General features: G+C 37.2%; 3 protein-coding genes across 5 annotated transcripts in view; 2 read left to right on the forward strand and 1 right to left on the reverse strand.

Moving 5' to 3' along the window:
* Nucleotides 1–119: 119 nt before the first annotated feature.
* On the reverse strand, nucleotides 120–14013 carry LOC307172975 (lipid scramblase CLPTM1L-like). The gene is made up of 17 exons (XM_079895749.1): nucleotides 13476–14013; nucleotides 13281–13375; nucleotides 9862–10036; nucleotides 9293–9414; nucleotides 9104–9191; nucleotides 8888–9005; nucleotides 8674–8768; nucleotides 8499–8583; nucleotides 8293–8396; nucleotides 8145–8189; nucleotides 8003–8053; nucleotides 7774–7856; nucleotides 5794–5828; nucleotides 5649–5704; nucleotides 5498–5542; nucleotides 4410–4525; nucleotides 120–1188 (listed from the first exon to the last, which is right to left on the reverse strand). Exons 1-17 carry the CDS (start codon nucleotides 13674–13676, stop codon nucleotides 1104–1106), a joined length of 1599 nt encoding a protein of 532 aa, XP_079751875.1. The 5' UTR covers nucleotides 13677–14013; the 3' UTR covers nucleotides 120–1103.
* Nucleotides 14014–15153: 1140 nt separating this feature from the next.
* On the forward strand, nucleotides 15154–25247 carry mrs2 (magnesium transporter MRS2). 3 transcript variants are annotated; one of them, XR_013823727.1, is made up of 11 exons: nucleotides 15160–15849; nucleotides 16104–16140; nucleotides 17110–17222; nucleotides 17409–17582; nucleotides 19002–19132; nucleotides 21923–22039; nucleotides 22197–22349; nucleotides 23421–23457; nucleotides 23830–23947; nucleotides 24473–24586; nucleotides 24678–25244. XR_013823727.1 is itself a non-coding variant. In XM_079895048.1 (10 exons), exons 1-10 carry the CDS (start codon nucleotides 15568–15570, stop codon nucleotides 24747–24749), a joined length of 1311 nt encoding a protein of 436 aa, XP_079751174.1. In that variant the 5' UTR covers nucleotides 15154–15567; the 3' UTR covers nucleotides 24750–25247. The 3 variants fall into 3 exon arrangements, 1 of the variants encoding a protein (XP_079751174.1); XR_013823728.1 differs by having other exon boundaries at nucleotides 23406–23457; nucleotides 24678–25084; XM_079895048.1 differs by lacking the exon at nucleotides 23421–23457 and having other exon boundaries at nucleotides 15154–15849; nucleotides 24678–25247.
* Nucleotides 25248–26808: 1561 nt separating this feature from the next.
* Nucleotides 26809–27159, forward strand: part of LOC307172561 (syndecan-2-like) — a 29328-nt gene continuing 28977 nt past the window's right edge. The window contains exon 1 of the mRNA XM_079895049.1: nucleotides 26809–27123. Coding sequence (XP_079751175.1) covers nucleotides 27064–27123 — 60 coding nt within the window. The 5' untranslated portion in view covers nucleotides 26809–27063. The remainder of the gene's footprint in view (nucleotides 27124–27159) is intronic.

Consider the following 27159-nt stretch of genomic DNA (forward strand, 5'->3'; position numbering starts at 1 on the left):
TCAGACTGCTTCCACTAATTTTTGAAACTACCAAAACACTGATACAATCATCTCCTTTTATGTTTGTGCGGAGGATTTGTTTAAAGGCAACAAGATGAAAACCCCAGAAGAAAATAATTCTGTTGTCAAACTTTAATAAAACATTCTTTAAAAGTCAAATGAAACCTAGATATAGTCAAACAGATGTATAGTTGACTTTTTTTTTCATGTAAAATTATACGAAGAGTTCAGATGCAGTGCCATCTGAAATTTTCTTCAAGAATGATCATTTTTATCAAGCTCGTATATTTAAGTTCAATAATTTCACTTAAATGGCAATGCAAATTACCTATTAATTGTCATTTAAGTGAAATTACTGACCTTAAATATACGAGCTTGATAAAAATGATCATTCTAGAAGAAAATTTCAGATGGCACTTAGGCTTTTGCATCTGAACTCTTCATACTTTCATAATAAACAAGACCAAATAATGCACATGACAGACTGATACTCTTTAAACATTTGCAATAAATACTGTACTGAAGCTTGCTATTTCAGAAAATGGAAAAAGTCATTACATTTTCAACATTAATTTCCTGTTGAAGTGCACAGCATGTCATAAAGTAACTTCTGTGTATGCAATTATAGTTCAAATGCAAAACAAACAAAAAATGCAAAGCGGCAACTCGATGCGTTTCAAAATCTGTAGAATGTGCATTTCGGTTCAAAACAACTAGTGAGTGTTACTTTGGACGTTTAAAAACAGTTGTGTAGATTTAGTAATCACAGGTTTTGCCATTGCAGTCATTCTTTCAAAGGACGTAAAAGCCCAGGTGGGTGTTGCAGTAGTTTCTTTAGAGCTTACATCACTTTTTAATTGTTGGATGGATCGGCCTGAGTGAATAGTACACACTGATTTAGTCTAAAGCAGGTGTGCTCTGCTATTCTCATCAGTTCTGGCTTGTTCAAGTAGGTGTAGATTTTGCAGCAGAGAGCAGGAGGCAAGATCGTTACAAAAATACACACAACTTTTGACGACTGTAATGCCCTTCTTCAGTGCTCTAGCATTTCTCCTGTATTGCATGCATGGAGAGCGCAAGCTGTCAGAGAACGTCCAGGACGCTTAGTCTTCATGTAGCTTTCCTTTGGGTTTCTTCCTGTGTGACGCCCCGAAATCACGTGACCTGGACTTGCTCACTGGATAAATCCTGAGGACAGTGAAATGAACATTTGTTAGCCATGGCTAATAACTGTATCCTCAATAAAGCCTGGAAAACTACTTTGTAACTGTATCAAGTTCAAAGCTACTGATAATGTAAACTATATTCAAGCTTACATACATACATAGGCCTACTACCATTCAAAAGTTTGGGGTCTGCATTCATTTGATCAAAAATACAGTAAAAATGTTGTGAAATATTATTACTATTATAAATATATATCTGTTTACAATTTTATTATATTTATATAAAAAAATTAAATTTTCAGCAGCCATTACTCCAGCCTTCAGTGTCACATGATCCTTCAGAAATCCATCTAATATGCTGATTTGGTGTTCAAGAAAGGTCTTTGTTACTGTTGAAAACTCCGTCCCCTGATGGAGGGAATGAGACATGGTGTCGAAGACTGACACTAGGGGTCGTACTTGGATTCCTCTGATATTTCAGAAAAGGTCAATGAGAATTGGCGAGTGGAATTTACATGCGCCACTTCCCCGGACATACGGTTAGAAAAGGAGCTGGCGTGCATCCACTCATTCAGGTTTGTGCTGAGGAGCCGAGAGTGTGTCCTGGCCATCCAGTGGGTGGTCCAATGCTGTGGCAAGAGGGACACCACGTATTGTTCCCTCCATCAGCGGAGGTTAAAACAGTAACCGAGATGTTCCCTATCTGTCAGTCACTTCAATGTAGTGTCTGAGACTAACACTAGGGATCCCCATGGAAAGAGTCACAACAGCTGAACTGAGTTACGAGGCTCTGGCGATGCAGATTTTGACAAGCTACTGCGTGCCGAGTAAGAAGTGCACTCGCAACGTCGTATGTTGTGAACTTAGAATCGAAAGACCAGGAGACTTGGTTGTTTCTTCAGCAGGATTCTTTATTGAGATCACGAGCTGTCGGTAGCTGCAGTCACCAAAGTCTGACGTGAATGTTCTCTTACAGTTTATATACATTTAGGGGCAGGAACCGAAAAAGACAGGTTTAGGAACCGGTTCTAGACTGAGAGCATTGCCCACCCTAATCCACTCAGCATATCTATTCAAACACTGAGACCCGAGTACAGGACTGGCTGGACTTTCTTGCTAAAACACAAACTCCAAGAGTTTCAGTAAAACAGGACTGACCAGAGTCTTTTGCTAGAAAACTCTGATAATCAGAATTTATACCTAACCTTAACATGCTAAATTCAATGTAAACCTAAATTAAACATTTTAATAAATTTGCATTCCCACAGTCGTAACCTACCCAACACTCCACGTAAGCCGTGTAGTCCTTCGTACCACTCTGGGACCGAAGGACAGTACTTACATTTGGAATAGGTTGCTCCAGCTGAACTTCCAAGAACTTTTCAGTTCTTCTATTTTTTTTTTTTTCTAGGAAAGCTGTTTTCAGACCGGAGTGCTGAGGAAGCGCTCTTCCTCCCAGATGAGAGAAAGAACACTACAGACACCACATCCTGCCCTAGGGGAGGTTAATCACATGGACTTACCTCCTGGGAATTACCCACCCGTTGAAAGAGGTCCCTGTGGTAAGTCCTACTAAGGCTTCAAAGCCTTCTTGATGTACTTGGAGGTCGCCTGACGAGTGGGCTGTGTCGCATTCCTGGGGGCAACTCGACGCTGCAGCCTGGCTGTGGGCTCCGGCGAGACTTTGGTCGCTCTGAGAGTGAAGTCAGTCGCTAAGCGTAGTTTCTGTATCAATCCCGGCTCAGAACTCCCCACAAGCAGCTCTTTTAGAGGTTTAGCCTGATGGACCTGCAAGATGGCTATGGCATGCAGGGTGGAGGCGGCCTGTCCAAGCATTCCCGCAAGCCTTCGCTGTCAGAGATCTGGTACGATTACGCCAGGTCGCGGCATTTTGCAGGCATAAATGCATCGCAATTGCACGCTCCACCTGTTGCACCTCTGTATACCCCCCTTGGCTGCCCCACCGTTGAGGGTAGTGAGGGTGGAAGAGCTCGTAAAGCGGAACCAGGCAGTAAAATGTGCCTTTCGTGACTATGTGTGCTCCTCATGAACTTCTGGAAAGAAAGGTACTGGGGCAGGGCACAGCTGTGAGTCGCGCTCCGAGCCTAGATACCAATCCAACCGATAGCGCTTAGGACAGGACGGAGGATTCCACTCTAGCCCGATGCTCTCGACGGCCTGAGCAAGCATGGCCGCCAACTCAGAGTCACACTCAGACTTGCCCACCGCACCGGAGGATGGGAGCCCAGCCGAGTCTTTCATGTCCGATGCTGCTATTGACAGCTCATCCTCATCTGGACCCTGAATGAGAAATCAGGCACGTCATGTGACGCAACAACAAACTCATCCGGGAACACCATCGAGAGCAACATGCAAAGTGAGGGATTGACCCGATAGAAATGCTCCCGTTGTTGCCCTCAGTGTCATATCCCTCAGTGTTAGCCGTCGTGGCCTTGTGCATTGCAGAAGGACCAGCGCAGAGAGTGGCTGAGGTGACTCTCTCTTTAGCCAGAAAAGTGAGTCGAGATCCCAAGTACGACCCCCTAGTGTCCGTCTTCGACACCAGACAGATGGGGAACATTTCTTTCATTATCTTGAAAACAGTTGTGCTGCTTAATATTTTTGTGCCAACAGTGATCATTTTTTCAGTATTCTTTTATGAATATGTAGTTACAGCAAATGGATTTGTATCATAAATGCCTTTTGATGTGTCCTTGCACAACAATTTCTTAAGTATTGCTAATTTCTTAAAAACAATTACTGATGAATGGTAGTGAACTGTATTTAAGTATTCATCTGCAACCTATATACCTGAAACATAAAAACCTAAATACAAGTAGTAAAATACAAAAAGTGATTTATATAACGCAGTGCAAAAAACATAGTGATGAACCATTTAACTAAATATTTAATATAAGACTGGAAAATGCAGCAGGGACTAGAAAAGAAATCTGTGCATCATTTGATTAAACCATCCAAACTAAAATGAATCTTCCTAATTCTTCAGAGATAGAGGACAGTTTAGGAGAATGTGTTTTATTAATGCTACTGAAACCTACTGGAAAAAAATAACTTGTTAGTGGAAAAGTAGATACTGTCAGGAAAATGAATGTCATGCTAATGAAAATGTAGCTACATTACTAAGATTTTTACTTAGAATTACTTTACAGAAATTACTCTGCAAGGGGCTTTTTGTGGATTGACTTGTTCACTCCTTCATCCTATTTCCTATGTTTTCCCCACCTGCGCTGATAGAGGTAGATGAGGAAGACCACATCATCTCTGAAGCATGCCAACTGATGGGGTCCAGGGGTTGTTATTATTCCACTGAACACATCACTGATGAATGTGTTCAAGCCCTGAGAAGCAAAAGCAATTCATCATACAGTAGTGTATCTATTTTGGAAAGGGTCTCTTTATATTTAAGTCTTAAGACTCCCTATTAAGCAGAAACAACTTAAAAGAAATGTAATATTGGTTTTCCCCATTGAGAGCAGTTAATGTTCTGATATAAAAATATATATATATTAAAAGGTCATTTTATCTTATTTTTTCACCTGAGATGTTTCTTGCACCCAAAAATCATAATTTAGTTTATGGCCATTGTAATATTATTCAATATTAAATATAAGCTTCAGCCCTAACTTTAAGATCCTTCTGAAGGATATGCAGGGCGGTAGGTGCTACACACAGCCAGGAACATATATGATGAGCTTTCACACATTTTATTTTCAGTTCTTCTAAGTCAGTGTTTCTCAACTGGTGGGTCGTGTCGGAGTGCATAGTCAAAGAATAAACAACAACAACAAAAAACATACTTCTAGAAAGTCTTTAAGAAAATACAAGCATGAAACACGGTACTTGCGTTGTCAGTAAGTCATGAAATTACCAAAAAGTGTTACCCAAAATACAACTTTATTTTCATTTTGTGTTATTTTTGATGATTGTAGTGGCTCATACCAATTTACTAACTTTATTGTATTAACAAAAACTATGTAATAGCCTTACATTAGACTGTTTTTTCATCAGTGTTAGTGATATTCTTACAATGTAAGTTTATGTTAAGTAAAATGGGACATTACTTGGGTGTGTGTCAACCATTAGTTACATCTACCTCTGGTTGTTTCACCAATGCATATTGTAAATGCAGATTGGATTTGGGTCACTTTTAAAAGAAGATGTAAGCTGGTCATCAAGTCAACAAATCGAAATAGGTAGACCTGCGGTGTCTTTTTGGACTGGGGAGGAAGTTGCGAGTTCTGAGAGTTTCAGTATGTTTTCAATAAGATCACAGAAAATCGATTTCTCATTAAATTAACACTGTAACTTACCTTATACATCAAGACGGACATCTGCAGGTGAGCCACAGATTTTAACTGTGGAGAAAAGCAAAAGACACACTTAAGGAACATTCAGAGGAAACATTATAGGAAAAAGACAACTGAAGTTGAACTGTATTTCAGAACTGGCCTATAAACAAACCTTGTAATTGATGAACAGCTGAGGAACCATTGACAGAAACCCGAACGCATAAACACCTTAATGTTTAAAAAAAAGAAGAGGAATTTGTCTTTGTGCAGTAAGTAATTAAGTGTTAATTAACACTTTTTATTATTAAAGCTCTTACCACTAATAAGGCCATTGGTTATCCAAGAGTACCAACTATTGAGAGTACACAACATAACGAAACATGAATACATATATTAATATATATAAAATTACAGAGGCTCTAAAAAGTTTGTGAACCTTTTTTGTGAATTTTCTTTATAAATATGACCTATATAGAAAGATGAATTCGAAATAGAGCTTTCTTATTTAAATGAGTTGAGGCAATGTTGTTAGGAGGAATGGACCAAAATACTTTTAAAGCTGATGAATAGAACTGATTACACAGTTACATGGAAACATTTGGTTCCTGTTACTGCTGCTCAAGGGCATCACACCAGATAACAACAAAGATGTTACTTACAGGAAGATTTCAATGTTGGTCAAATTTATAAAAGATTCTTAAGGGTTCACACATTTTCCAGTACCACTACAGTAAGTATATACACTCACCTAAAGGATTATAAGGAACACCATACTAATACTGTGTTTGACCCCCTTTCGCCTTCAGAACTGCCTTAATTCTACGTGGCATTGATTCAACAAGGTGCTGAAAGCATTCTTTAGAAATGTTGGCCCATATTGATAGGATAGCATCTTGCAGTTGATGGAGATTTGTGGGATGCACATCCAGGGCACGAAGCTCCCGTTCCACCACATCCCAAAGATGCTCTATTGGGTTGAGATCTGGTGACTGTGGGGGCCATTTTAGTACAGTGAACTCATTGTCATGTTCAAGAAACCAATTTGAAATGATTCGAGCTTTGTGACATGGTGCATTATCCTGCTGGAAGTAGCCATCAGAGGATGGGTACATGGTGGTCATAAAGGGATGGACATGGTCAGAAACAATGCTCAGGTAGGCCGTGGCATTTAAACGATGCCCAAAGTGAGGCCTAAAGTGTGCCAAGAAAACATCCCCCACACCATTACACCACCACCACCAGCCTGCACAGTGGTAACAAGGCATGATGGATCCATGTTCTCATTCTGTTTACGCCAAATTCTGACTCTACCATTTGAATGTCTCAACAGAAATCGAGACTCATCAGACCAGGCAACATTTTTCCAGTCTTCAACTGTCCAATTTCCTATTTGTAGTGGAGATGAGTGGTACCCGGTGGGGTCTTCTGCTGTTGTAGCCCATCCGCCTCAAGGTTTTGCGTGTTGTGGCTTCACAAATGCTTTGCTGCATACCTCGGTTGTAACGAGTGGTTATTTCAGTCAAAGTTGCTCTTCTATCAGCTTGAATCAGTCGGCCCATTCTCCTCTGACCTCTAGCATCAACAAGGCATTTTTGCCCACAGGACTGCCGCATACTGGATGTTTTTCCCTTTTCACACCATTCTTTGTAAACCCTAGAAATGGTTGTGCATGAAAATCCCAGTAACTGAGCAGATTGTGAAATACTCAGACCGGCCCGTCTGGCACCAACAACCATGCCACGCTCAAAATTGCTTAAATCACCTTTCTTTCCCATTCTGACATTCAGTTTGGAGTTCAGGAGATTGTCTTGACCAGGGCCACACCCCTAAATGCATTGAAGCAACTGCCATGTGATTGGTTGATTAGATAATTGCATTAATGAGAAATTGAACAGGTGTTCCTAATAATCCTTTAGGTGAGTGTATATGAAGAGTTCAGATGCAAAAGCCTCTAAGTGCCATCTGAAATTTTCTTCTAGAATTATCATTTTTATCAAGCTCGTATAATTAAGTTCAGTAGTTTCACTTAAATGACAATTAATAGGTCATTTTCATTGCTATTTAAGTGAAATTACTGAACTTAAATATACGAGCTTGTTAAAAATGATCATTCAAGAAGAAAATTTCAGATGGCACTTAGAGGCTTTTGCATCTGAACTCTTCATATATATATATATATATATATATATATATATGGAGAAAAGCATGAACATTTCCATATATATATATATATATATATATATATATATATATATACACACAGTATATGAATATTATTTTCAAAGTAAAAATGTTACCTTTTATTTTGGAGATACAAGTACGAGTATATGGCCCCACTGATACACAATGGATACATCAGATATGACAAGAACTTCATGGCCTGTACAAGTAAAGAGAAACTACTAAAAAAAAAACTGTGTCAAAGAAAGATGGCAAATTCTATAGGAACTCGGGAAACATTAATTAATAATGAACTAAATGGTTCAATGAACAAATTGAAATGGTTCAAAAAGAATTTGTTCACACCTTAGAATCATAGTCTTCCGTTGCGCGCTCAAAATCATCCATTCTTTCATCCTTCAAGAAAGCAAATTACAGTGAGTACGATGTGTAGTATATTCCTTAAAAAGACCATACTGTGCTTACTAATAAACGAATAAACACTTACATGAAATGTGGGTGAAAGTGCCAAGACCTTGTTCACTTTCCATAACTACAAATTCAAGAACAAATGACAGTGGAGAAAAGTCAGGTTTGGTTTAAACAGAAAGAAATGCCAGCAGTCCAAAATGAGCACATTTCACCTATTTTTATACCTCAATTAGAGCCGAGATCCCAGTGGGAAGCAGAATCAGCCAGCTGGATTTCTCTTCTATTAGGTGGAGGAATATTACGATGGTACTGAAACATCTCCACACAACTGCAGAGACAAACATGATTTTTTAGCCATTTTTCCCAATTGCGACACATTATTTGTGGCTCGTCTCGTCGCACCAACACACTGCAGCTCTTTAATCAGTACCTGATCTTCTAGAAATACCAGCTAAACTCTTCTTTTCTCGCCAGAAGCGTATGTCATTCTTGAAGGCAAAGACCTCAAATGAGAGCTGCAAAACAGAATTTTACATTGGTAAGATAATGATAATATATAATAATAAACGTACATAAAAATAAGTATCTTTATAAAGCATTTTTACATGGAATGCAGGCACTAGAATGGACAAAGCCAAGATGTGCAGCCCACTATCAACAAACATGGCTTTAATCTCATCAAGATTCTGCTCCGAAAATCCTGCCAGAAGGAAAGTAGAAAAACAGGCTTATGATTAATACAGAATTAAATGATGAATCTGAGAAAACTTGTGAATCTAGTATATGATGCATATATGTCATGCATTGTATGCCACTCACCAAAGTGTTTGAGTGAGTATATGACAGCTTGTATGTGGATCCATATTCTGAATTTGCGTAAGGTAATGGTGTCATATGATATTGTCAGTGGGACTGCTTTTGTGGTGCTGTTTATCTCCTGTGTAATTTAACATGTAAACGTGCATTCATAAATTGAGCGCATTTAAATGTTTACATTTTAAATAGAATCTCAGAATTATTATTATTTTTAAATACAATTAAGTCCTTTAATCGGCTTCTTAGTTCATCAACCAGTAAAAGTGGCAGATACAATTTCTTTTTTTCCTTTTTTCCATCTTCAACTCTGAGGGAATAAAAATGAAAGTAAAACAAACAGCGTTGGAATTCCAGGTAATATATTAAGACACAGATACACACACATCAAGGTTTCAGATAATAACTCACATTTTCATATAGCGGCGAAGGTCGCTGGGCACCGCGGCGCTGTTGAAGGTAAAATCCTCGTTCATTACGTTCAAGGGAAGTCGTGATTTCCAGTAAGAAACAATCTGCTGCTCTTCTGGTGCCTTTACACAGGAAAGTATCCACATTCAAGTTATCTCTTCACATCTGTCATGATGCATTTTTGATTTTAGTCAACTAAACTTAATTTACTGTGTTTAATCAGTTGAGATTTTTTACAACATATGAACTGATTTGAAGTAGGGTATATTCATTTAGCACATGGACTGATGAAGTAAGATAATACTTCACTTTGTTGTACTGTACTGTATGTAAAGTTGAGAACCCCAACGATTTTATGCTTTTAGATGATGCTCTTATGCAGGTGTGCTTTCCCAAAAGCATCATTAGCCAACTATGGTCACAAGTTCAGTTGTTAGCAGCATAGTTAAACGATTTGGCATTTCCTGAAACCATAGTTCCAATGAACATTCACAAACAGCATCATTGAAACTATAGCTCTAGAGCTCAATATTTGAAGAAGTGTGGGCAGTAATACTTTGCCACAATACCTCAGGGTTAGTGCTGGTGCCAGACTGAAGAAGGATCACTTGAGAGGTGAGACGGGTCACAAGCCGCACATGTCTGCTGTCTTTCCAAGGCGAAACTCCGCTTTTGTGCACAAACACCACAGCATGGACGCTCACATTGTTATGGGTCATCTCAGGAACCGCGACACTCACCTTCCTTTAATCACAAAACATTGTATTCTGTCTGAGGAACCAAACAATGCAGTTTCAGTATTCACATACTGTACAATAAAAATGGTCAAAACCATATTAAAGTAAGTTTCTCAAACTGAATCAATTTCTTACCAGATCACCAGTTCTGAGCCACAGTGTACTTTCTGCAACTAAATGGGAAATAAGATTTTCATCTAGCCCTAACAAAAATGTACTGTGGTGATCCTATGGTACTGGATCACATAGTAAATACCATGATGATACTTTAATATATACTGGTCCCTTAAACCACATTTAAAAAAAAAATCTGAATGCCATTAAATTATTATTAAAATCAAACCAAGTGGCATTTGCAAGGAAAATGGCCATTTTATTTATATAACACTTTATTTATATATACATGCACATAATTCAGAGTGCCACATAAGCGATAATGTATGTCCAGCCGGTTGTTATTGCAGAATAAACCCCGACAGGGTGATCAGAATGCATTAAAGGGAATATGAGGGACATCAAACAATAAGAGGCTTAAAGGAGAACTCCGGTCAATTTTAACATTGAGCTAATTTTTTTGTAAATTTGGAGTGCTGTCAGTACAGAGAACAACGACAAAAATCGGTGTTGCCTACACCGTGTTATCCTCTTTTTAAAATTTGCACCCTGTTGACTTCAATGGGGCAAGTTTTAAACCTGCTTTTAGCCTCTTAACATCCTTGATGTGTCATTACAAGTGCCCAGCCATGTGAGTGATTCCTTCAGAGTGAACACGGGTCAATCTGACTGCAGTAGATGTGAAAGATATTAATAAAAATGAAGTTAATTCGGCCAGCGCTCATACCTGTATTTACATCCTGTTTTCGGTCGAAGTCCACAGTAGTCGATTGTCGAGTTCTCCACTGTTGCTTAGCTACCTATGATCACGCGCATGAACTCGGCAATCGACTACTATGGACTTCAACCGAAAACAGGAAATAAATACAGGTATGTGCGCTGGCCGAATTAACTTCATTTTTATTCATATCTTTCACATCTACTGCAGTCAGATTCACCCGTGTTCACTCTGAAGGAATAACTCACATTGGCTGTGCACTTGTAATGACACATCAAGGATGTTAAGAGGCTAAAAAAAATCACTAAATTTCAATTTAGTGATTTAAATTTGATCACTAAAAGCAGGTTTAAAACTTGCCCCATTGAAGTCAACAGGGTGCAAATTTTAAAAAGAGGATAACACGGTGTAGGCAACACCGATTTTTGTCGTTGTTCTCTGTATTGACAGCACTCCAAATTGACAAAAAAATGAGCTCAATGTTAAAATTGACTGGAGTTCTCCTTTAAAACAAACATCTGCAACCAAATGAATGTTAGACCTTTTATCAGAACTAACTAACAGAACTAGCAATTTTGCAATTACTTTTACCTAATTGGTCCCAATCAGAATGTGTCCAATTACTTATTTATTGTTTTATTATTTAAAACCTGTATGTTCTCATCAATAACTTTAAGTTTATTGAAAAATAAGTTTAATTACCTTTTTTTTTTTAAGAAAAAGAAGAGAGCTTAATTGTATTGAAAGTGCACTTGTAGTGTACTTAAAAGCTTATAAATAAGCAGATTCAACACAATTTCCATAAAGGTTGTGACAGTTTGTAAAATGCAATAAAATCAAGAATCTGTGATTTGTTTTTTAACTGTGAAAAAAATACTAAGAAAAGATTTTCAGGTTTTTCGCTGACCAGTTTGTTTGTAATTTTGATTTTGATGGCTGGAACACACTCCAGAAAAGTTGAGACAGAGGCATGTTTACAACTGTATTACTATTTGAGGATACTAATTGTCACAGTTTTGCAAGTGGGATTTTTGTCTGATACAATGCATTTCTTGATGTTGGTTTTCCAATGTAGTTTTAATACAGTAGCTTGATGATTTCTCATGCAGTGCCATCTGAGGGCTCAAAGGTCACACACATTCAACAGAGGTTTCCTGCCTTGGCCTACACAGACTGAGATTTCTCTGGATTGTCACGGATTTGGTCAATGTATTTTGGGACTCATAGTTTGAAGTTCTTTCTGTTCTGTTTTGCCCAGTTTCCCTTTTCATGTTTCTTTAGTTGTCATAGTTATTCATTGTTTAATTGATTAGTCTCACCTGTCCCTCATTGCCACTGTGTATTTAAACCCTCAGTTGTCTCCTGTTCTTTGCCTCGTGTTGAAGTTTCATGCTGGTGTTTATCGTGTCTCATCATGTAATGACCAACACACTTCAAGTTTCCCCTGAGGAATTTTTGTTTTGGTTCTGGGGGCGGCTTTATTTACCGGGCTCAAATGTCTGTGGAGCTTGGGAACTCCTTGATCACTGGATCAGTCTGAGGATGTAAGACTGATAGACAGTGTGATGGATTCTCCTCTGAGGTACGAAAGGCTGGCATGCCAAGTCCGGTGATCTCAGCGCATCCGAGTCACGTGGTCCCAGAGTTATTGCCACTGTCGTCTCTTTATTTTGCCTCTGTCCAAACTTTTTTGGAGTGTGTTGCAGCCATCAGAATCAAAATTTGTTAATATTTACAAAATACTAATTTGACCATTGGAATTGTCAGTTAAATAAAGGTTCAAGAGAATTAACAAATCACAGATTCTTGATTTTACTGCATTTTACAAAATGTCCTAACTTTTCTGGAATGGGGGTTGTAATATAATATTAATGAATGAAAGGTCAAATTAAAAGTTTTACTTTAAAGTATGTTTTAAATCATTATGTTTTAATTATATTTTGTCATATTTTAAGTACACTTATTTTAATGTTGACTAAAATACTAGAGCAGATGTAAAGTACTTGATTATAATTTTAAGTTAATATATTTTAAATGTACTAAATTGCAACTTCATTACAAATGTGTTATTATAAAATATGCTATTTAAATCATTCAATTTGATCATAAATCACTGTCAGTACATTCAGCATAGGCTACAACGGGGTTAAAGGAACACCTCAAGAAAAAATTTGCTTTTCATACTCCCATAGTGTATGACTGATGCATAAAAAAGTAGTTTGCATTGAATATTGATGGATTTTGACATTTAATACAAGACATTTTAATTTAATTGCAATTAACATGTTCGAAAAAATTACATTCACTTCACACTTAAGTAGCTTATATAGTTTTAATGTAGGGCCTATATTATTTCCGTAATAAGTTATTAATATTATGCTATTTCACATGGGTAACAAACCACAAAAGGTCAGCTTGCCTTTCGAACTTGGCGTTTATATCAAATCTGTCCACTTTGAAAAGCAGGTTGTGTCCAGCTTCATCACTGGGGTCCAGAGCGGAATAGACACTAAGCTGTGGAGAGATAACACGCATTAATAACTGTAAGATTATGAAGCAACGGGTGACTTACAATACATGATATGACAAAGACATTTAAACTAGATACACTCACCTGAAGTCGAGGCTTGACAGTGAGATAAGATGTAACGCAGCTGTCCCCTTTGGCGCTGTCACAGGGTTTGGTGTGTATGAAGCCGTATATGGCCCAGCACGTATGCAGGACATACACCACCAACACCCCACAAATCACTTTAGTGTAAGACATCTTGAACTGAGAGCCATTTTTGGGCTTAGAATAGCACGACGGGAACATCTTCACGCCTCGTCAAGTCGTTATTGTAAGGGGACGAATGCAGAAAAAAAGCTTTTAGCGATTCCCCTTAGCTGGCAAAGCACAGCAACACTTGCCTGGTTCATTCATTCATTGCGCGCTCGCTGAGGGGAAATGATGTCTTTATCCCAGACGCTGTAAAGCATCAGTGCAGCAGCAGCGAGTTGATGTTTCAGTGAATTACAGAAGGCCTAAAACCATCAAAATACAAAGGCTGGAGCGGAGATATTCATTTATATGTAATTTCCCGAATGCCGAATATGCAAGCGCATGATCTCATGTATGACCAGCATCTTAGTATACTGTATTTGTGGGCACTGGGCAGGGTTGAGTGGGATGAATGCGGAGAGCGCCATCCTGTGGCCGCAATAATTATGTTAAAAAACATCCAGTAATGCCAAAAATTACTCCCTTCTCAAACATCACGGCTGACATTTTTTAACGACTCCACCCCCACCCCTCCCATTTTTTTTATAATTTTTTTTTTTATTAATTAAGGCAAATATAAGTAAATAATAAAAAAAGATGTACAAACAAAATACACACAACAAAAACAATACTTTACTGTTTACATTTATGCATTTAGCAGACGCTTACAAAAGAGGAACAAAAGCACTTCATCAAAGACCCAGAAATATTTGTAATATACATACAATGTTTATTAGATAACTATAGGAAGCTGAAGAGGAGAAATGCAGAGAAGATATTAAGTTGTTAAGTCTTTTATGTAAAAGAATGTGTTTATAAAGTTCATTATGAAAGTTATTTCTTGATCCAGGGAACATGCAGCTTTTTAAAGATTTCGTATGGAACATAAATAGGCAACTAGTACAAAACCAAACAAAGTTTGCACTGTAGCATAAATTCATTCAAAAAATAAGTTATGCATGCGAATGTGTGCTATTGAAAATTTGTTGTTTTTATAATAATATAATAGGCTATAATATAATATAATAATATACAACAGACAGTATTTAACTTAATATTTGCAGCAACAGAATTATAAAGAAAGAAAGAAATAAAGAAATAAAATGTCAATTTATTTTTGAATATGGGTACTATATTTAATATATTTAATGGGTACTATATTTATATTTAATATGGGTACTATAAAAAATGTTTTTTTTTATTGCATTTTCAAGTCAGATTTGATAAAGCATGCAGCTTTAAAGGGATAGTTCACCCAAAAATGAAATTTTGTCCATTTATTCACCATCAAGCTGTTCCAAACCTGCATGAGTTTCTTTGTTTTGTTGAACACAAAAGGTATTTTGAAGAATGTTGGTAACCAGACAGTTTTGCCCAATAGTCTTTAAAATATCTTATTTTGTGTTCAACAGAAAAAAGAAACTCATACAATTTTGGATCAACATAAGGGTGAGTAAATGATGACAGAATTTTAATTTTCTGGTGAACTATCTCTTTAACGGCTTCGTGCGTGACGTCACTACACATAACTGCCGCCCATTGGAGCGACAGCGAGCGCGTGCTGTACGCATGCCTCACGTCATCAACAGTTTCCGAAAACATGCCGTTCAGGCACTGTTGATAAAGTCAGCAACTCGCTGAACTATTCCTGCACTTATGTGTTCGTATACCAAACACATTACGAGCTAATAGTAAAGCGCAGATACCTGCGGATGCGAGTTTGCAGGACAGCTAAACACATCAAACCAGGAGGGTTCTTTCTTCCTTCCTTTTTATAACCGGGATTTCGGAGATGTTGTTCTTTACTTTGACAACTAATACATAATAGCAACATAATCGGGTTTCAATGGAGTTATAGTAAGACCAAAGCCAGTGTGTCATATCGCACAGTAACCTCACCTGGGTGTCGGGGTAAAATGGACTTTTAACTCAAGTGTTTTAAAATATGGAGCCATGTTTGCGGTCTGTGTGTCGAGAGAGTCTCAGAAAAGTGTCGATGAAATGCTGGACATGGAGACCCGTGGAGTGCTCGAGATCATCTTTCAAACGCCCTCTTACAGCAGCGTGTGGACGGACACATCACAGCACTCTTCTGCGGAGGGCTCAGGGACCCTGTAGCACAGCACGAGGAACACATTCAGTTCTGCTGCCGGACTTCTCCTGTCGCCAAAGAGCCACAGACGCGTCCCAGGCAGCCCTGTCTAGCGTTGCTCCAGTGTTTGTTGTGGTAAGACAAACATTTGTGCGTCTTTTATCACACACTGTATCCCTCGGCTTCACAGACGAGGCTAAAGCTAGTCCCAGACTAAAATGCATATTTGAGCTGAAAGCAACTTAAAATACCTCAGTGACAATGTTATAAGAGCCCCAATTGAACTAAGGCCTTATCCTGGCTGAATCTAAGCCCTGTCTGTGAAACCGGGCCGTTATGATTAGAAGGTCATTCACTCACCTTTACTAATTTGCGTTCTCATTCAACAGATGAAATTTGAGCGTGATGGGAATGTGACATCATTTGGTGAGTGGGATGCTTTTCACAAACTTACTGTATGTTCCAGATTTTGGTATGATGTTAGTTCCTTTTCATTTGACCCAAGAAATGTTAATTATGAGTTATATATTTAAATGATATGCTATTACTCAAACAAAAGCAAGATGGAGTATGTTGTCAACTTCTATATGTTCCATGGAAAATACTATTTTCACAAACTAAAATGTGCAAAATGTAATTTATTTTTGACCATAAAGTGAGTCACTTAAAAAGGCTATAATGCTTATATATATATATATATATATATATATATATATATATATATATATATATATATATATATATATATATATATAAATAAATATTACATTGTATGGAGAAATTCATTACAGTGCAATGCATGAACTAAACATTTACCGGTATATATGAAAGATATGCTCTTACACACACAAAAGCAAAAGTTGTGAACTTCTATATTTTTCATGGAAAATACTGTCTTCACAAACAAATATGTGCAAAATTCAACTTAAATTGAACTTATTTAATAATAAAGTAATAAAGTAATAATAAATAATTCATTAGTGCTTATTATCATTAAAAAAGGAAATATTATTAATTAAATTTTATGGAATTTGATAAAATTCTTTAAAATTCAATGCCCCTACTAGACGTCCCCAAATATTATGAATCTTGAATGTTTAAAAAAAAAAAAAAAAAAAAAAAAAAATTTTTTTATATATATATATATAATCTGAAATATATATATATATATATATATATATATATATATATATATGTTAAATTGTGTATTTTGTAATTAATCTGGTTTATTATTTATTATCAACCCTGTTTTAATCTGATTTAACATTCAATTAATTAATTATAAAGAAAGAGAGAGAGAGAGCATCCTCCTGTCTTTAATTTAGTTCATTAGTGTTTTATGGCCAAAAATGTGAAATATTTATCGATGGATCTGGGTCTTATTCTGTTCTCTAGAAAAGAAGAAGACTGAGTTGTATCAGGAGCTTAGTTTGCAGGCGAGAGATCTGAGATTCCAGCACTTAACAAGTATTACGGCCCGGAACAATGCCATCATCATACGCATGGAGGTATGGACACACGTCAACACACTCGCAGCTTCTGAAGATTGTTTCATAAACATAAAAGATGATCTTTATCTTGTACTTAATACCAATAAAATAAATATTCTAAAGATGAAACCTCATTTTAACTGGAAATTGAATATATTTTTTTGAATTATAAAAGTTTTTTTCTCCTTTTTTTTTAATGTGTAGTCCATGAAGGCAGTGGTCACCCCGGAGTGTTTGATGGTGCTGGATTTCCGTGGTCTTGGCCTGGAGAAATGGCTGGTGTTAGAACTTGGGCCACAGTTGGCGGGAGATGGAAATTTGGCTACTTACTCCCTGCCCTTTGAGTTCAGAGCTCTGGAAGCCATTCTACAACACAGGGTGAGTATTTAAAGTAATTTATTTTTATTAATAAATAACAATAATAGTATATGCACTACCGTTCAACATTTTGGGCTCGATAAGGTTTAAAAAAAGAAAGAAAATAAATTAATACTTCTATTCAGCAAGGATATTAAATTGATCAAAAGGGACAGTATATATGTTCATGATTTTACAAAATATTTCTTTTTCAAATAAATGCTGTTCTTTTTAACTTTGTTCATCTAAGAATTCTGTAAAAAACATGGTTTGCACAAAACAATCTGTTTTCAATACTGTTAGTAATGATTCACTAAATTACAATATTAGACTGATTTCTGAAGAATTGTGTGACCGAAGTAATGGCAGCAAAAAAAAAAAAAATCAGATTTTTTTATTATTAAATGTGAAAATATATTAAAATGAAAATCAGTTAAATTATGTATTAAAAAAATATTTCACAATATTATAGTTTTTACTGTATTTTTGATCAAATAAATGCAGCATTGGTGAGTGTAATTGACTTTTAAAAAAAGCATAAAAAATATTGTGATCATAATCTATGTATCATAAAATATATATGACTGAGTTTGTTATAGAGATCCTAAGTCCCTCCCCTTCCGGTCGACCACCATGGGACCTTATTTCGGAAAAACATTGTATGGTAGTCAATGGCGAGAGACAACAAATATTTTGATCTCGTTTGAATTGTGCCCTGATTTACACATATGATGTTTGTCAATTTAAAAGATACATTTTAAAGTCAAGAAAGTCGCAGCTTGATATAAAACTGCTGAGGTATAAGACTGTGAAAACACGTAATTACAAAGACTACAAACCCAGAAGGCGCACACGCGACGTCATACCTTTTCTCTCAATGAATGAAGCTAACTTTACTGAAGCTAACGTCAGTCATTGTTTCTATAGTCTTACATTATAATGGTAACGTTACGCCGTCATGCCTGAGTGTTTTGAGCCAGAATACACACATACGAGCAACGGATCTTGTGACGCACATAGTGCGAGACGAGAGATGTAGTTCATTGAGCAATTTTCACATAAAACTAAACGTTACTCTTCTGTTTTATGACAAACTGCGACTTTCTTTACTTTCATAATTACCTTTTAAATTGGCAAACATCATATGTGTAGTTCAGGGCACAGTTCAGACGGAATAAAAAGATAAGTTATCTCTCGCCATTGACTTCCATACATATTTTTTCCGAAATAAGGTCCCATGAGCCGGAAGCGGAGGGGCGGGACTTAGGCTCTCTATCTGGGGATCATCATGCCTAGTGTGGCGTTGTTTCGTACCGCAGTCTGATCTTTGTCCATGTTTTTGTTCTTGGTCTCTGTGTCTACTTGATTATTTGTCCATGTTTGTATGTGTAACCATGTGGTGTTGCATGTTTATATGGGTAAGCATGTGTTTTGGCGCAGGTGAATTTGCTGCAGATGCGACTGAATGAAGTTCAGCCTCAGGTTCTGGATTGTCTGGAGTCGTTGGTCGACCCAAAGCTCCTCTCTGCCGACCGAAGCAAACTCCATTTGCTCCTGCTTAATAGCAAGAGGTGTGTTCATTAACTTCATTAAAAAGCTGCTCTAAAAGCCTTTCCCTAGCCATGTTGTTGTTTAGAACATTATGTTCCCAAATGCAAGAGGCATTTAACTACACAATTAAGAACCTTACTTTCTTATTAGCTAATCTTAATGAAAGATCGCTATAACATAATATGAAGGGGTAATTGCTATTAAGCTTATCCAGAGTTATAAAATGATTGTTTTGTTGTGTTTTTCTTGTGTTAATTAGGGATGAGTCAGGATAGTCGACTCGACCGTATAACAGCTGATTAGATTGTTAGTAATGTCCCCTAGTGAGTTTATCTAGTTTTTCTTGTCTTTGTATCTGTAATTTTTTTTTTTTTTTTTTGTGGTGGTGGTGATTTGAAGGAGAATGCTTGCTGTGTTTGTGCTTAAAGGGATACTCCACTTTTTTTGGAAATAGGCTCATTTTACAACTCCCCCAGAGTTAAACAGTCGAGTTTTACCGTTTTCGAATCCATTCAGCCGAACTCCGGGTCTGGCGGTACCACTTTTAGCATAGCTTAGCATAGATCATTGAATCAGACAGGATCATTAGCATCTCTCTCAAAAAAATGACCAAAGAGTTTCGATATTTTTCCTATTTAAAGGAGCTGTATGTAAGAAATCTATTTCAATTAATCATAAAATTGCCCTGATGTGTCACTAGACATTAAGAAATCATGTTCATTTCAAATACTTATATCACCGACAACAGTAGTATGGCTAGGATATTGTCATTTAAAAAGTGGACTTGCAGCCCTCAACTGATGTTGATGTTGTCATTTTGTGTTTTGGCCTGATGCGCCGCCCTCCACCTATCTACCAATCACAAAGTCAGTAGTGTTTCGGGATCCGGGTTGCCAGCTTTGCTCTAACCTACCTTAACTCTAGTCGGATAAAAATGTCTAACGTTACTAAATCAAAAAGACCTCGTTATAATTCAGAAATTCGTCGTGACAAAGTCCGAAATAAAACCAGAATTTGTATTGGAGATGCTTTTGAAAGATGGAGACGGCTGAAAACGGAGAAGAATTTGAACACAGACGCCAACGTTGCTAATTTTCTCCTGGACAGGTAAGATTCATCTATGCTTGGCTAACTTGTACTTGATGTCAATGGACATTTCATATATTCATGACAGTCGAACAAAGTTATGCATGTTCGTGCAAAGTAACAACGTTAGCTCACATGGACGTATGCTAACATTAGCAATGCATTATAGGAGCCCGTTTCTCTGTACTTATGCTGAGACGCTGAGGAAAACAACATTAGCACGCCCATTATGGCAATTTGAAACGTAATTGAGACAGAAGCCTAACTTTACCTCAGAAAAAATGATTCGTCATTCGTTCTTCACGTATATCGTGGACTAAGTTACACATGCTGCAAGTTGACCTGTATGACCATTGCTAATGTAATTTAGTTACTGTAGCAATATTTTCTGATGGGACTGAAAACAACCCTGTGATAGCCATTGGTGATATTGAATTTGTCCCGCGTTATAATTGCTGTGGCAAATGTTTTGGTTATTTTTTAGCCTACTTGTGACAAAAACTTTAGTACTTGTAAATCGAGTTTTTTTTTTTTTTTTTCGTATTGAAAAATAAGGAAGTTTTATTTTGTTGTTTATATGTTTTTTGTTTTGTTTTACTATTATCCTTTTTTTTCCCTCAGATTTTTTTTTTATTGTAATTGTATTTATATGTTCAAAATAAAGAAATCAAATCAAATCAAATATCAAATCAAAAACGCTTATCTCTTCAGCTATTATGGCCCCAGCACTTACTGTGAAACAAAACTTACTGTGTACGTCTCGTCGTCACTTGCCATTGGAAGCTCATTGAAGCAGCCTACGTTTCTGCTGAATCCTGCAGCTTATCTGGCAACCTCAAGTCAGGGGGTAGGGGGAGGGGATACACCGCTCTACAGTATTTTTAAAGTGATTGCAGTACCAGTTTTGGCCACAATCCTACATACGGTTCCTTTAAAACTTGACTCTTCTGTAGTTACATCGTGTACTAAGACCGACGGAAAATGTAAAGTTGCGATTTTCTAGGCTGATATGGCTAGGAACTAACGCCTGCTGCACCCATATACGGCAGCAAAGTTTCTTGATTATTACGCAGGAATGAGAGTATAGTTCCTAGCCATATCAGCCTAGAAAATCGCAACTTTACATTTTCCGTCGGTCTTAGTACACGATGTAACTACAGAAGTGTCAAGTTTTAAATAGGAAAAATATCGACACTCTTTGGTCATTTTTTGAGAGAGATGCTAATGGTCCTGTCTGATTCAATGATCTATGCTAAGCTATGCTAAAAGTGGTACCGCCAGACCCGGAGTTCGGCTGAATGGATTCGAAAACGGTAAAACTCAACTGTTTAACTCTGGGGGAGTTGTAAAATGAGCCTATTTCCAATAAAAAGTGGAGTATCCCTTTAAGTCTTTGATAGTTTTTGTGGTATTTGTGGCTTCCAAGTTGTCTTGTCAGTTTTGAAAATATGTAGTTTTGCTCATCACTAGGGTTAATAAAAAGTGCCTGATATTGAACAGTCTCTGATAGTATCTAAATAGGGCTGCCCGATGTTGGCAAAAAATGGCATGGCGAAATTGATTTTTTTTGTGATGGATATTCTCACATCTCATTATTATTAGGCAATATGTTCTCTGTGTGGTAGAGAATGATTTTAAAGTCATTGCAGTGTTTCTTTTAGAGTGGAAGCTTTGAAGTAGCATGAGCTATCATTTTCTTTGACAGGCTTTTTATCTCCCTGCAGCCTTTCAGAGCTAGAGACGGACATTAGAATGTTTAAAGAGAGTCTGCTAAAAATCCTGGATGAGGATGAACTGATAGACGAACTCTGTGTCACCAAGTGGAGCGACCCGCAAGTGTTGTAGGTGACACATCACAGAATTCAACTTCATAGCAACACATTTACATGTACACAAATATTCTTGGTGTCAGTGTAAATATCTGATAATTGTTGTGTGGGTCTTTTATCTGCTGGTGTGCCTGTGTTTGTATGTGGGTATGTGTTCACATGGAGCCAGTGAGGAGAGTAGTCTGGGTATAGATCACGCTGAAGAGATGGAGTTACTGCTGGAGAATTACTTCATGCAAGCAGAGGAGCTTGGCAACAAAGCCAGAGAGATGAAAGACCTCATCGATGACTCTGAAAGCGTCATCTTCATTAACCTGGATAGGTACACCAGCGGCAACCACATCTTCTATAATGCCATTTTTAACTGCTCTAGGGCTGTACCTCATGATGCAATACACATCAAGAGACTGTACATATGTCACAGTCGGAGCGTGTGAGCGAAGCGGGGATATTTCTAAGGATTCTGCTCCTCTAGCTCAACCTAGAATGCTCTTTCTGATATGCTGGTTTGAGAATATGTGAAATTAATCAATAGGTCCAAGGTTATGGAGTTAAAATATTGTTTACATAGCCTAAATGCACAGTAAACATCAAAGTTAAGAACGAAGAAGGAGAGGATATTGAAAGGGAGTGTGGAGAAACTGAGTTAGCATAGATTAAAGCAACACTAAGTAGCATTTTTTACCTTAAAATAATGTTTCCAAAATCGTATCAGTGGTTCATCAAGTCGTAACAGGGTGAAAGACACTTCTGGATTCGCTTTGCAGCCCTATATCTGCTATAACCACACTATGCAAGTTTGCCAAACCGGGTCGCGTTTCTGTAGTTCGAATGAGACATAAGAAAACTACAAATTTGAGCATTACAATAGTCATTCTTTAGTTTTTCTTCGTTTCTGATGTCGCAATACATCATACTTTCATGAAATCATGCAACATACTCTACCTTGTCTGTGGACATCGTTCATTCCAAAGCCGGTGCTGGATAAACAGCGAGCGTGCGTGCGACGGTAGGCTGTAAATATGTGCTGTGCACTTTTGATCTCAATAACAAAATAAACATACAACAAAAATGAAAACAGCAGTGAGAAAACAGCAGTTAAGAAAGCATCTGATCATAGTGGTGTGAATGAAGTGGTGAGACATTTAAAAAGACGTATAGTACAGAGAAATTTTGTTATAACGATATTTGAGCGAATGTCAAATATGGGGCGGGGAGGGGGGTTCAGGCACTGCTCAATTTTGGCCTATTTTTCTTCTATCATTTGTCTTCTTTCAGACTTGTAGAAAGTGCACATCCAAAATACACATTTTAATGTTATTTTATTACTTTATCTATTTGTGTCTGTAGATTTCATTACAATGCATGTCTTTTAAAGGCCATTTTCTTCCAGAAATCTCCCCTTCAGCAGCACTTACATGCTTTGTAAGGTTTGTCCATATACCATTCACCTGATTTATATTACGTTTTATTCCTAAAAACATGGTGAACATGTTTTTTCCCAGCAGTGATAAAAAAAGATATCCAAAATTACCTCTATAAAAACCATTAACTGTAATATGTCATCAAAATGAAACAAGACTGGCTTCATCCAATATTAAAATTTCTGTTCTGAAGAATGTATGCAAATTATTGCCAGCTTAATTAGATATTGCACTCTTTGCATATTTAATCATAACATATTGAACATTTGTAATACAAAACATTTGTTTTAATGTACTGATTCATCAACTGGGGGAAGTATGGTGATATCGATTAGTTCCCATATTCACCTACGGTGTCTTGCCTGAAATTGTCTTTAGCCATCGGAATGTCATGATGCGCCTGAACCTCCAGCTCACCATGGGAACCTTCTCCCTCTCCTTATTTGGTCTGATGGGTGTGGCTTTTGGAATGAATTTAGAATCTTCCTTTGAAGAGGTTGGTACCGTTTTTCTACAGTTTACCGTTTTATTACTGTGTACCGTTTTACTTCAGTGTTATAGCCAGTATTGTGTGCAGTGTTATCAATCTGAAAGTCTCGCATTGCCAGACCTTCAGACTGACGGCAGAAGCTCTGAACTCATAACAGCTTTCATTGACCAAGGACTGCCCAGAGGCTGTATAACTGACATATAAAGCAACCAGTCATGTGAAAATGTAAAGTCGATGTCCCTACGTTAAACTCTTGGACACTTTTTAAAGTGTCTATACCGCAGACTTCACATATTTAACATACTTTTGAAAGTCCAGTAGTTTATTGATCCTTGTAAGCACTCATTGTCAGTTGTCAACACACCGGCTTAGTTTAAAGAATGTTTACCAGTTTCCCGGAAATACTGTAGAATTCAACCAATCAGATGACGCTTTAAACTCCCGCTTTAAGTGTTTCCAACAGGCTGAGACTATCTGTCTGACTGAGAACATGTTGTTTATCGACCCACACTGATTTGTGTGTGTGTGTAGGACCCACGTGTGTTTTGGTTAGTGACCGGGTTCATGTTCCTGGGCAGTGGACTAATCTGGAGAAGACTTCTCTCTTTCCTGGGCCGACACTTAGAACCCAGCTCTCCGCCTCCTGTGCGTAATACAACACTCCATGTGTACTTTGCAACAGCTCTACAACTTCATAGTGATGATTGTAACTTTTTTTTTTTTTGTCTTTTGACAGATTCCCCCTGTTTGGAGGAAAAACCATATTGGCACCTTAAAAGGAACAGACGTTAAACCTGGAATTAGATGATAGTGTGACTCTAGTATCTCCGAATGATATGCTGCATTTCTCACCTTGCTCACCTCAGTCTAATTTAAAATCACATTTAACTATTCAGGTCCTATGTGGTATCATGTTGACAGTTTTTATCTTGCTACGTGACATTTGTCTTGCAGTATATTTTGGGATAATCCCTCTATTTATTGTTGTGAATATTTTAATGACATAATGATCCGATATCTTTTATTGACTGTAAAGTGTCTGACATACTTTCAAAGAGCAAAATTATCTGCCACTAACTCAGATTCCCTCGTTACTCAGATGTTTATGAATATATAACTTTAATAAAACATTAAAAACGTGTATTTGTTGTGTGTTCTTTATTTTAGGGATTTAGAATAAAAAATCTGATGTTTTTGCAGCACTAAAGCACTCGTGTATACATTATTCAAATTTTGATTTTTAATTCAAATGCTCTGAACCTCTATTTGCATAAAAGCGCTCAATAAAAGTAGTGTATAATGCATTATGTAAAGTGTGCTTGTATTTTGTGTGCTTATATCGAGCAGAACAGCAGGGGGAGACAAATTCCCACTCAGAAAATATTCACTCAGATATTTTCAGATATTATATTCAATAATGTCCCAGAATGTGATATTACGAACATTGATAATCTACAGTAAAAGATGAAACATGGTTTGAAAGAATTGTATTACATTTTCTTAGAAATAACCAATGTTGGGTAAGTTACTCTAAAAAGTCATGAATTAGCTACTAGCTAATTTTATCTTCAGCAGTGTAGGCTACTTTAATTACTCTCGCTAAAAAGTATTGCATTACTAATTATAATTTATGTTCTAATTCCCACATTAACCTTGACCAGTTGAAAAATACAAGGATAGACATGAAACTGCTCTTTTTAATTCTTTCAAATAAATAATATCAAATTCGATCAATTATTCTTGAACTGACCAATGTTACATTAAAAACACATCTTCGGTTGGAACTCGGCTTGCGTTCGGCCATTACCGGAATCCAGTGATTATAGTTTATAAAGTTATAAATATGGATATTTTTCTTACAAAAGCGCATCGCTTCACTTAAGAAGGCATTTATTAACCATCTGGAGCCGTATGGATTGCTTTTATGATGGATGGAAGTTACTTTTCACTCCCATTATAAAGTTTGGAAGAGCCATGATATTTTAATATAACTCAGATTGTGTTTGGCTGAAAGATAAAGTCATATACACTTGGCTTGAGGGTGAGTAAATTATGGGACAATTTTCATTTTTGTGTGAACTAATTTACATCACAAGTATTAAATTACAGAAAATTAAGAGTAATCTCTTTTTACTTAAAGTAATTAATGACTTAATATTGCATTACTTACACCCAGCACTGGAAATGACAATGGTTAAACAACAACCATATTTTGAGCTAAAATACAATAGGACTGTTATTGTTACTACTCTGTAAAACATAACTAATTTAGGATCTCCTAAGAAGATTTAAGAATCTTTGCCATTTTGTATCTTTGTTAATGACATTGGTGGCTGATTACCATGTGATTACAGCAACATAAACTAAACAATAATAACTATGATAAGCAGTACATTTTATTAAACTTGTAGCACTGCCTGTAATGGCTTTGTAATTGAAATTTTGATTGACAGTACATCATTTATGTAAGATGTTAGATGGTTTCTAGTTGTTTTAAAGCAGTGGACCGGGTCTCACTAGGGGGCACAGCAAATTTTCCAAAATTGAAGCTGAAGTCTGTCTCAAATCTTAGTGAGTGAGCTGCACAGGCACGTTTACTGCCGGAAATTACGACAAAATGATGTTCAGACATGTCAGTCTGGTCCAAGTCCTATTAATCAAGTGTGACGCAAAAATCCTTCCCCGTCTAACATAACACCCCCCCCCCCTCCCTCTCTCTCTCTCTCTCTCTCTCTCTCTCTCTCTCTCTCTCTCTCTCTCTCTCTCTCTCTCTCTCTCTCTCTCTCTCTCTCTCTCTCTCTCTCTCTCTCTCTCTCTCTCTCTCTCTCTCTCTCTCTCTCTCTCTCTCTCTCTCTCTCTCTCTCTCTCTCCCTCGCTGCCTCGCTGCCTCACATGGACCCGAGACATCAACATCGCATCAACACTCTCTCAGTAGTTCCCTTTTGGAAAGGCAAAAGAGAAGTTTGATCAGGTGGATCAAAACGCCAAACATCTCTCGAAAAGGATCTTGCGTTTGTGTTTTAGGTGAAACTGTAAAAGAGACCGAAGAGAGAAGCTGGTTTAAGGAGCGCAGACGAGTGCCATCCACGAATTCTTTCCGAAAGACTTCTTTAAGGGGAATAATGAGGAACATTTGGATATTCCTGACACTTTCAGCAGCTGTCTGCTTGTCCAGCGACAAGGTGAGTTTGAGCTGAGTTCATGTTGTTTTGTGCGCC

Source organism: Squalius cephalus (genome assembly GCF_949319135.1).
Source record: "Squalius cephalus genome assembly, chromosome: 15".
In the NCBI taxonomy this organism is placed as follows: domain Eukaryota; kingdom Metazoa; phylum Chordata; class Actinopteri; order Cypriniformes; family Leuciscidae; genus Squalius; species Squalius cephalus.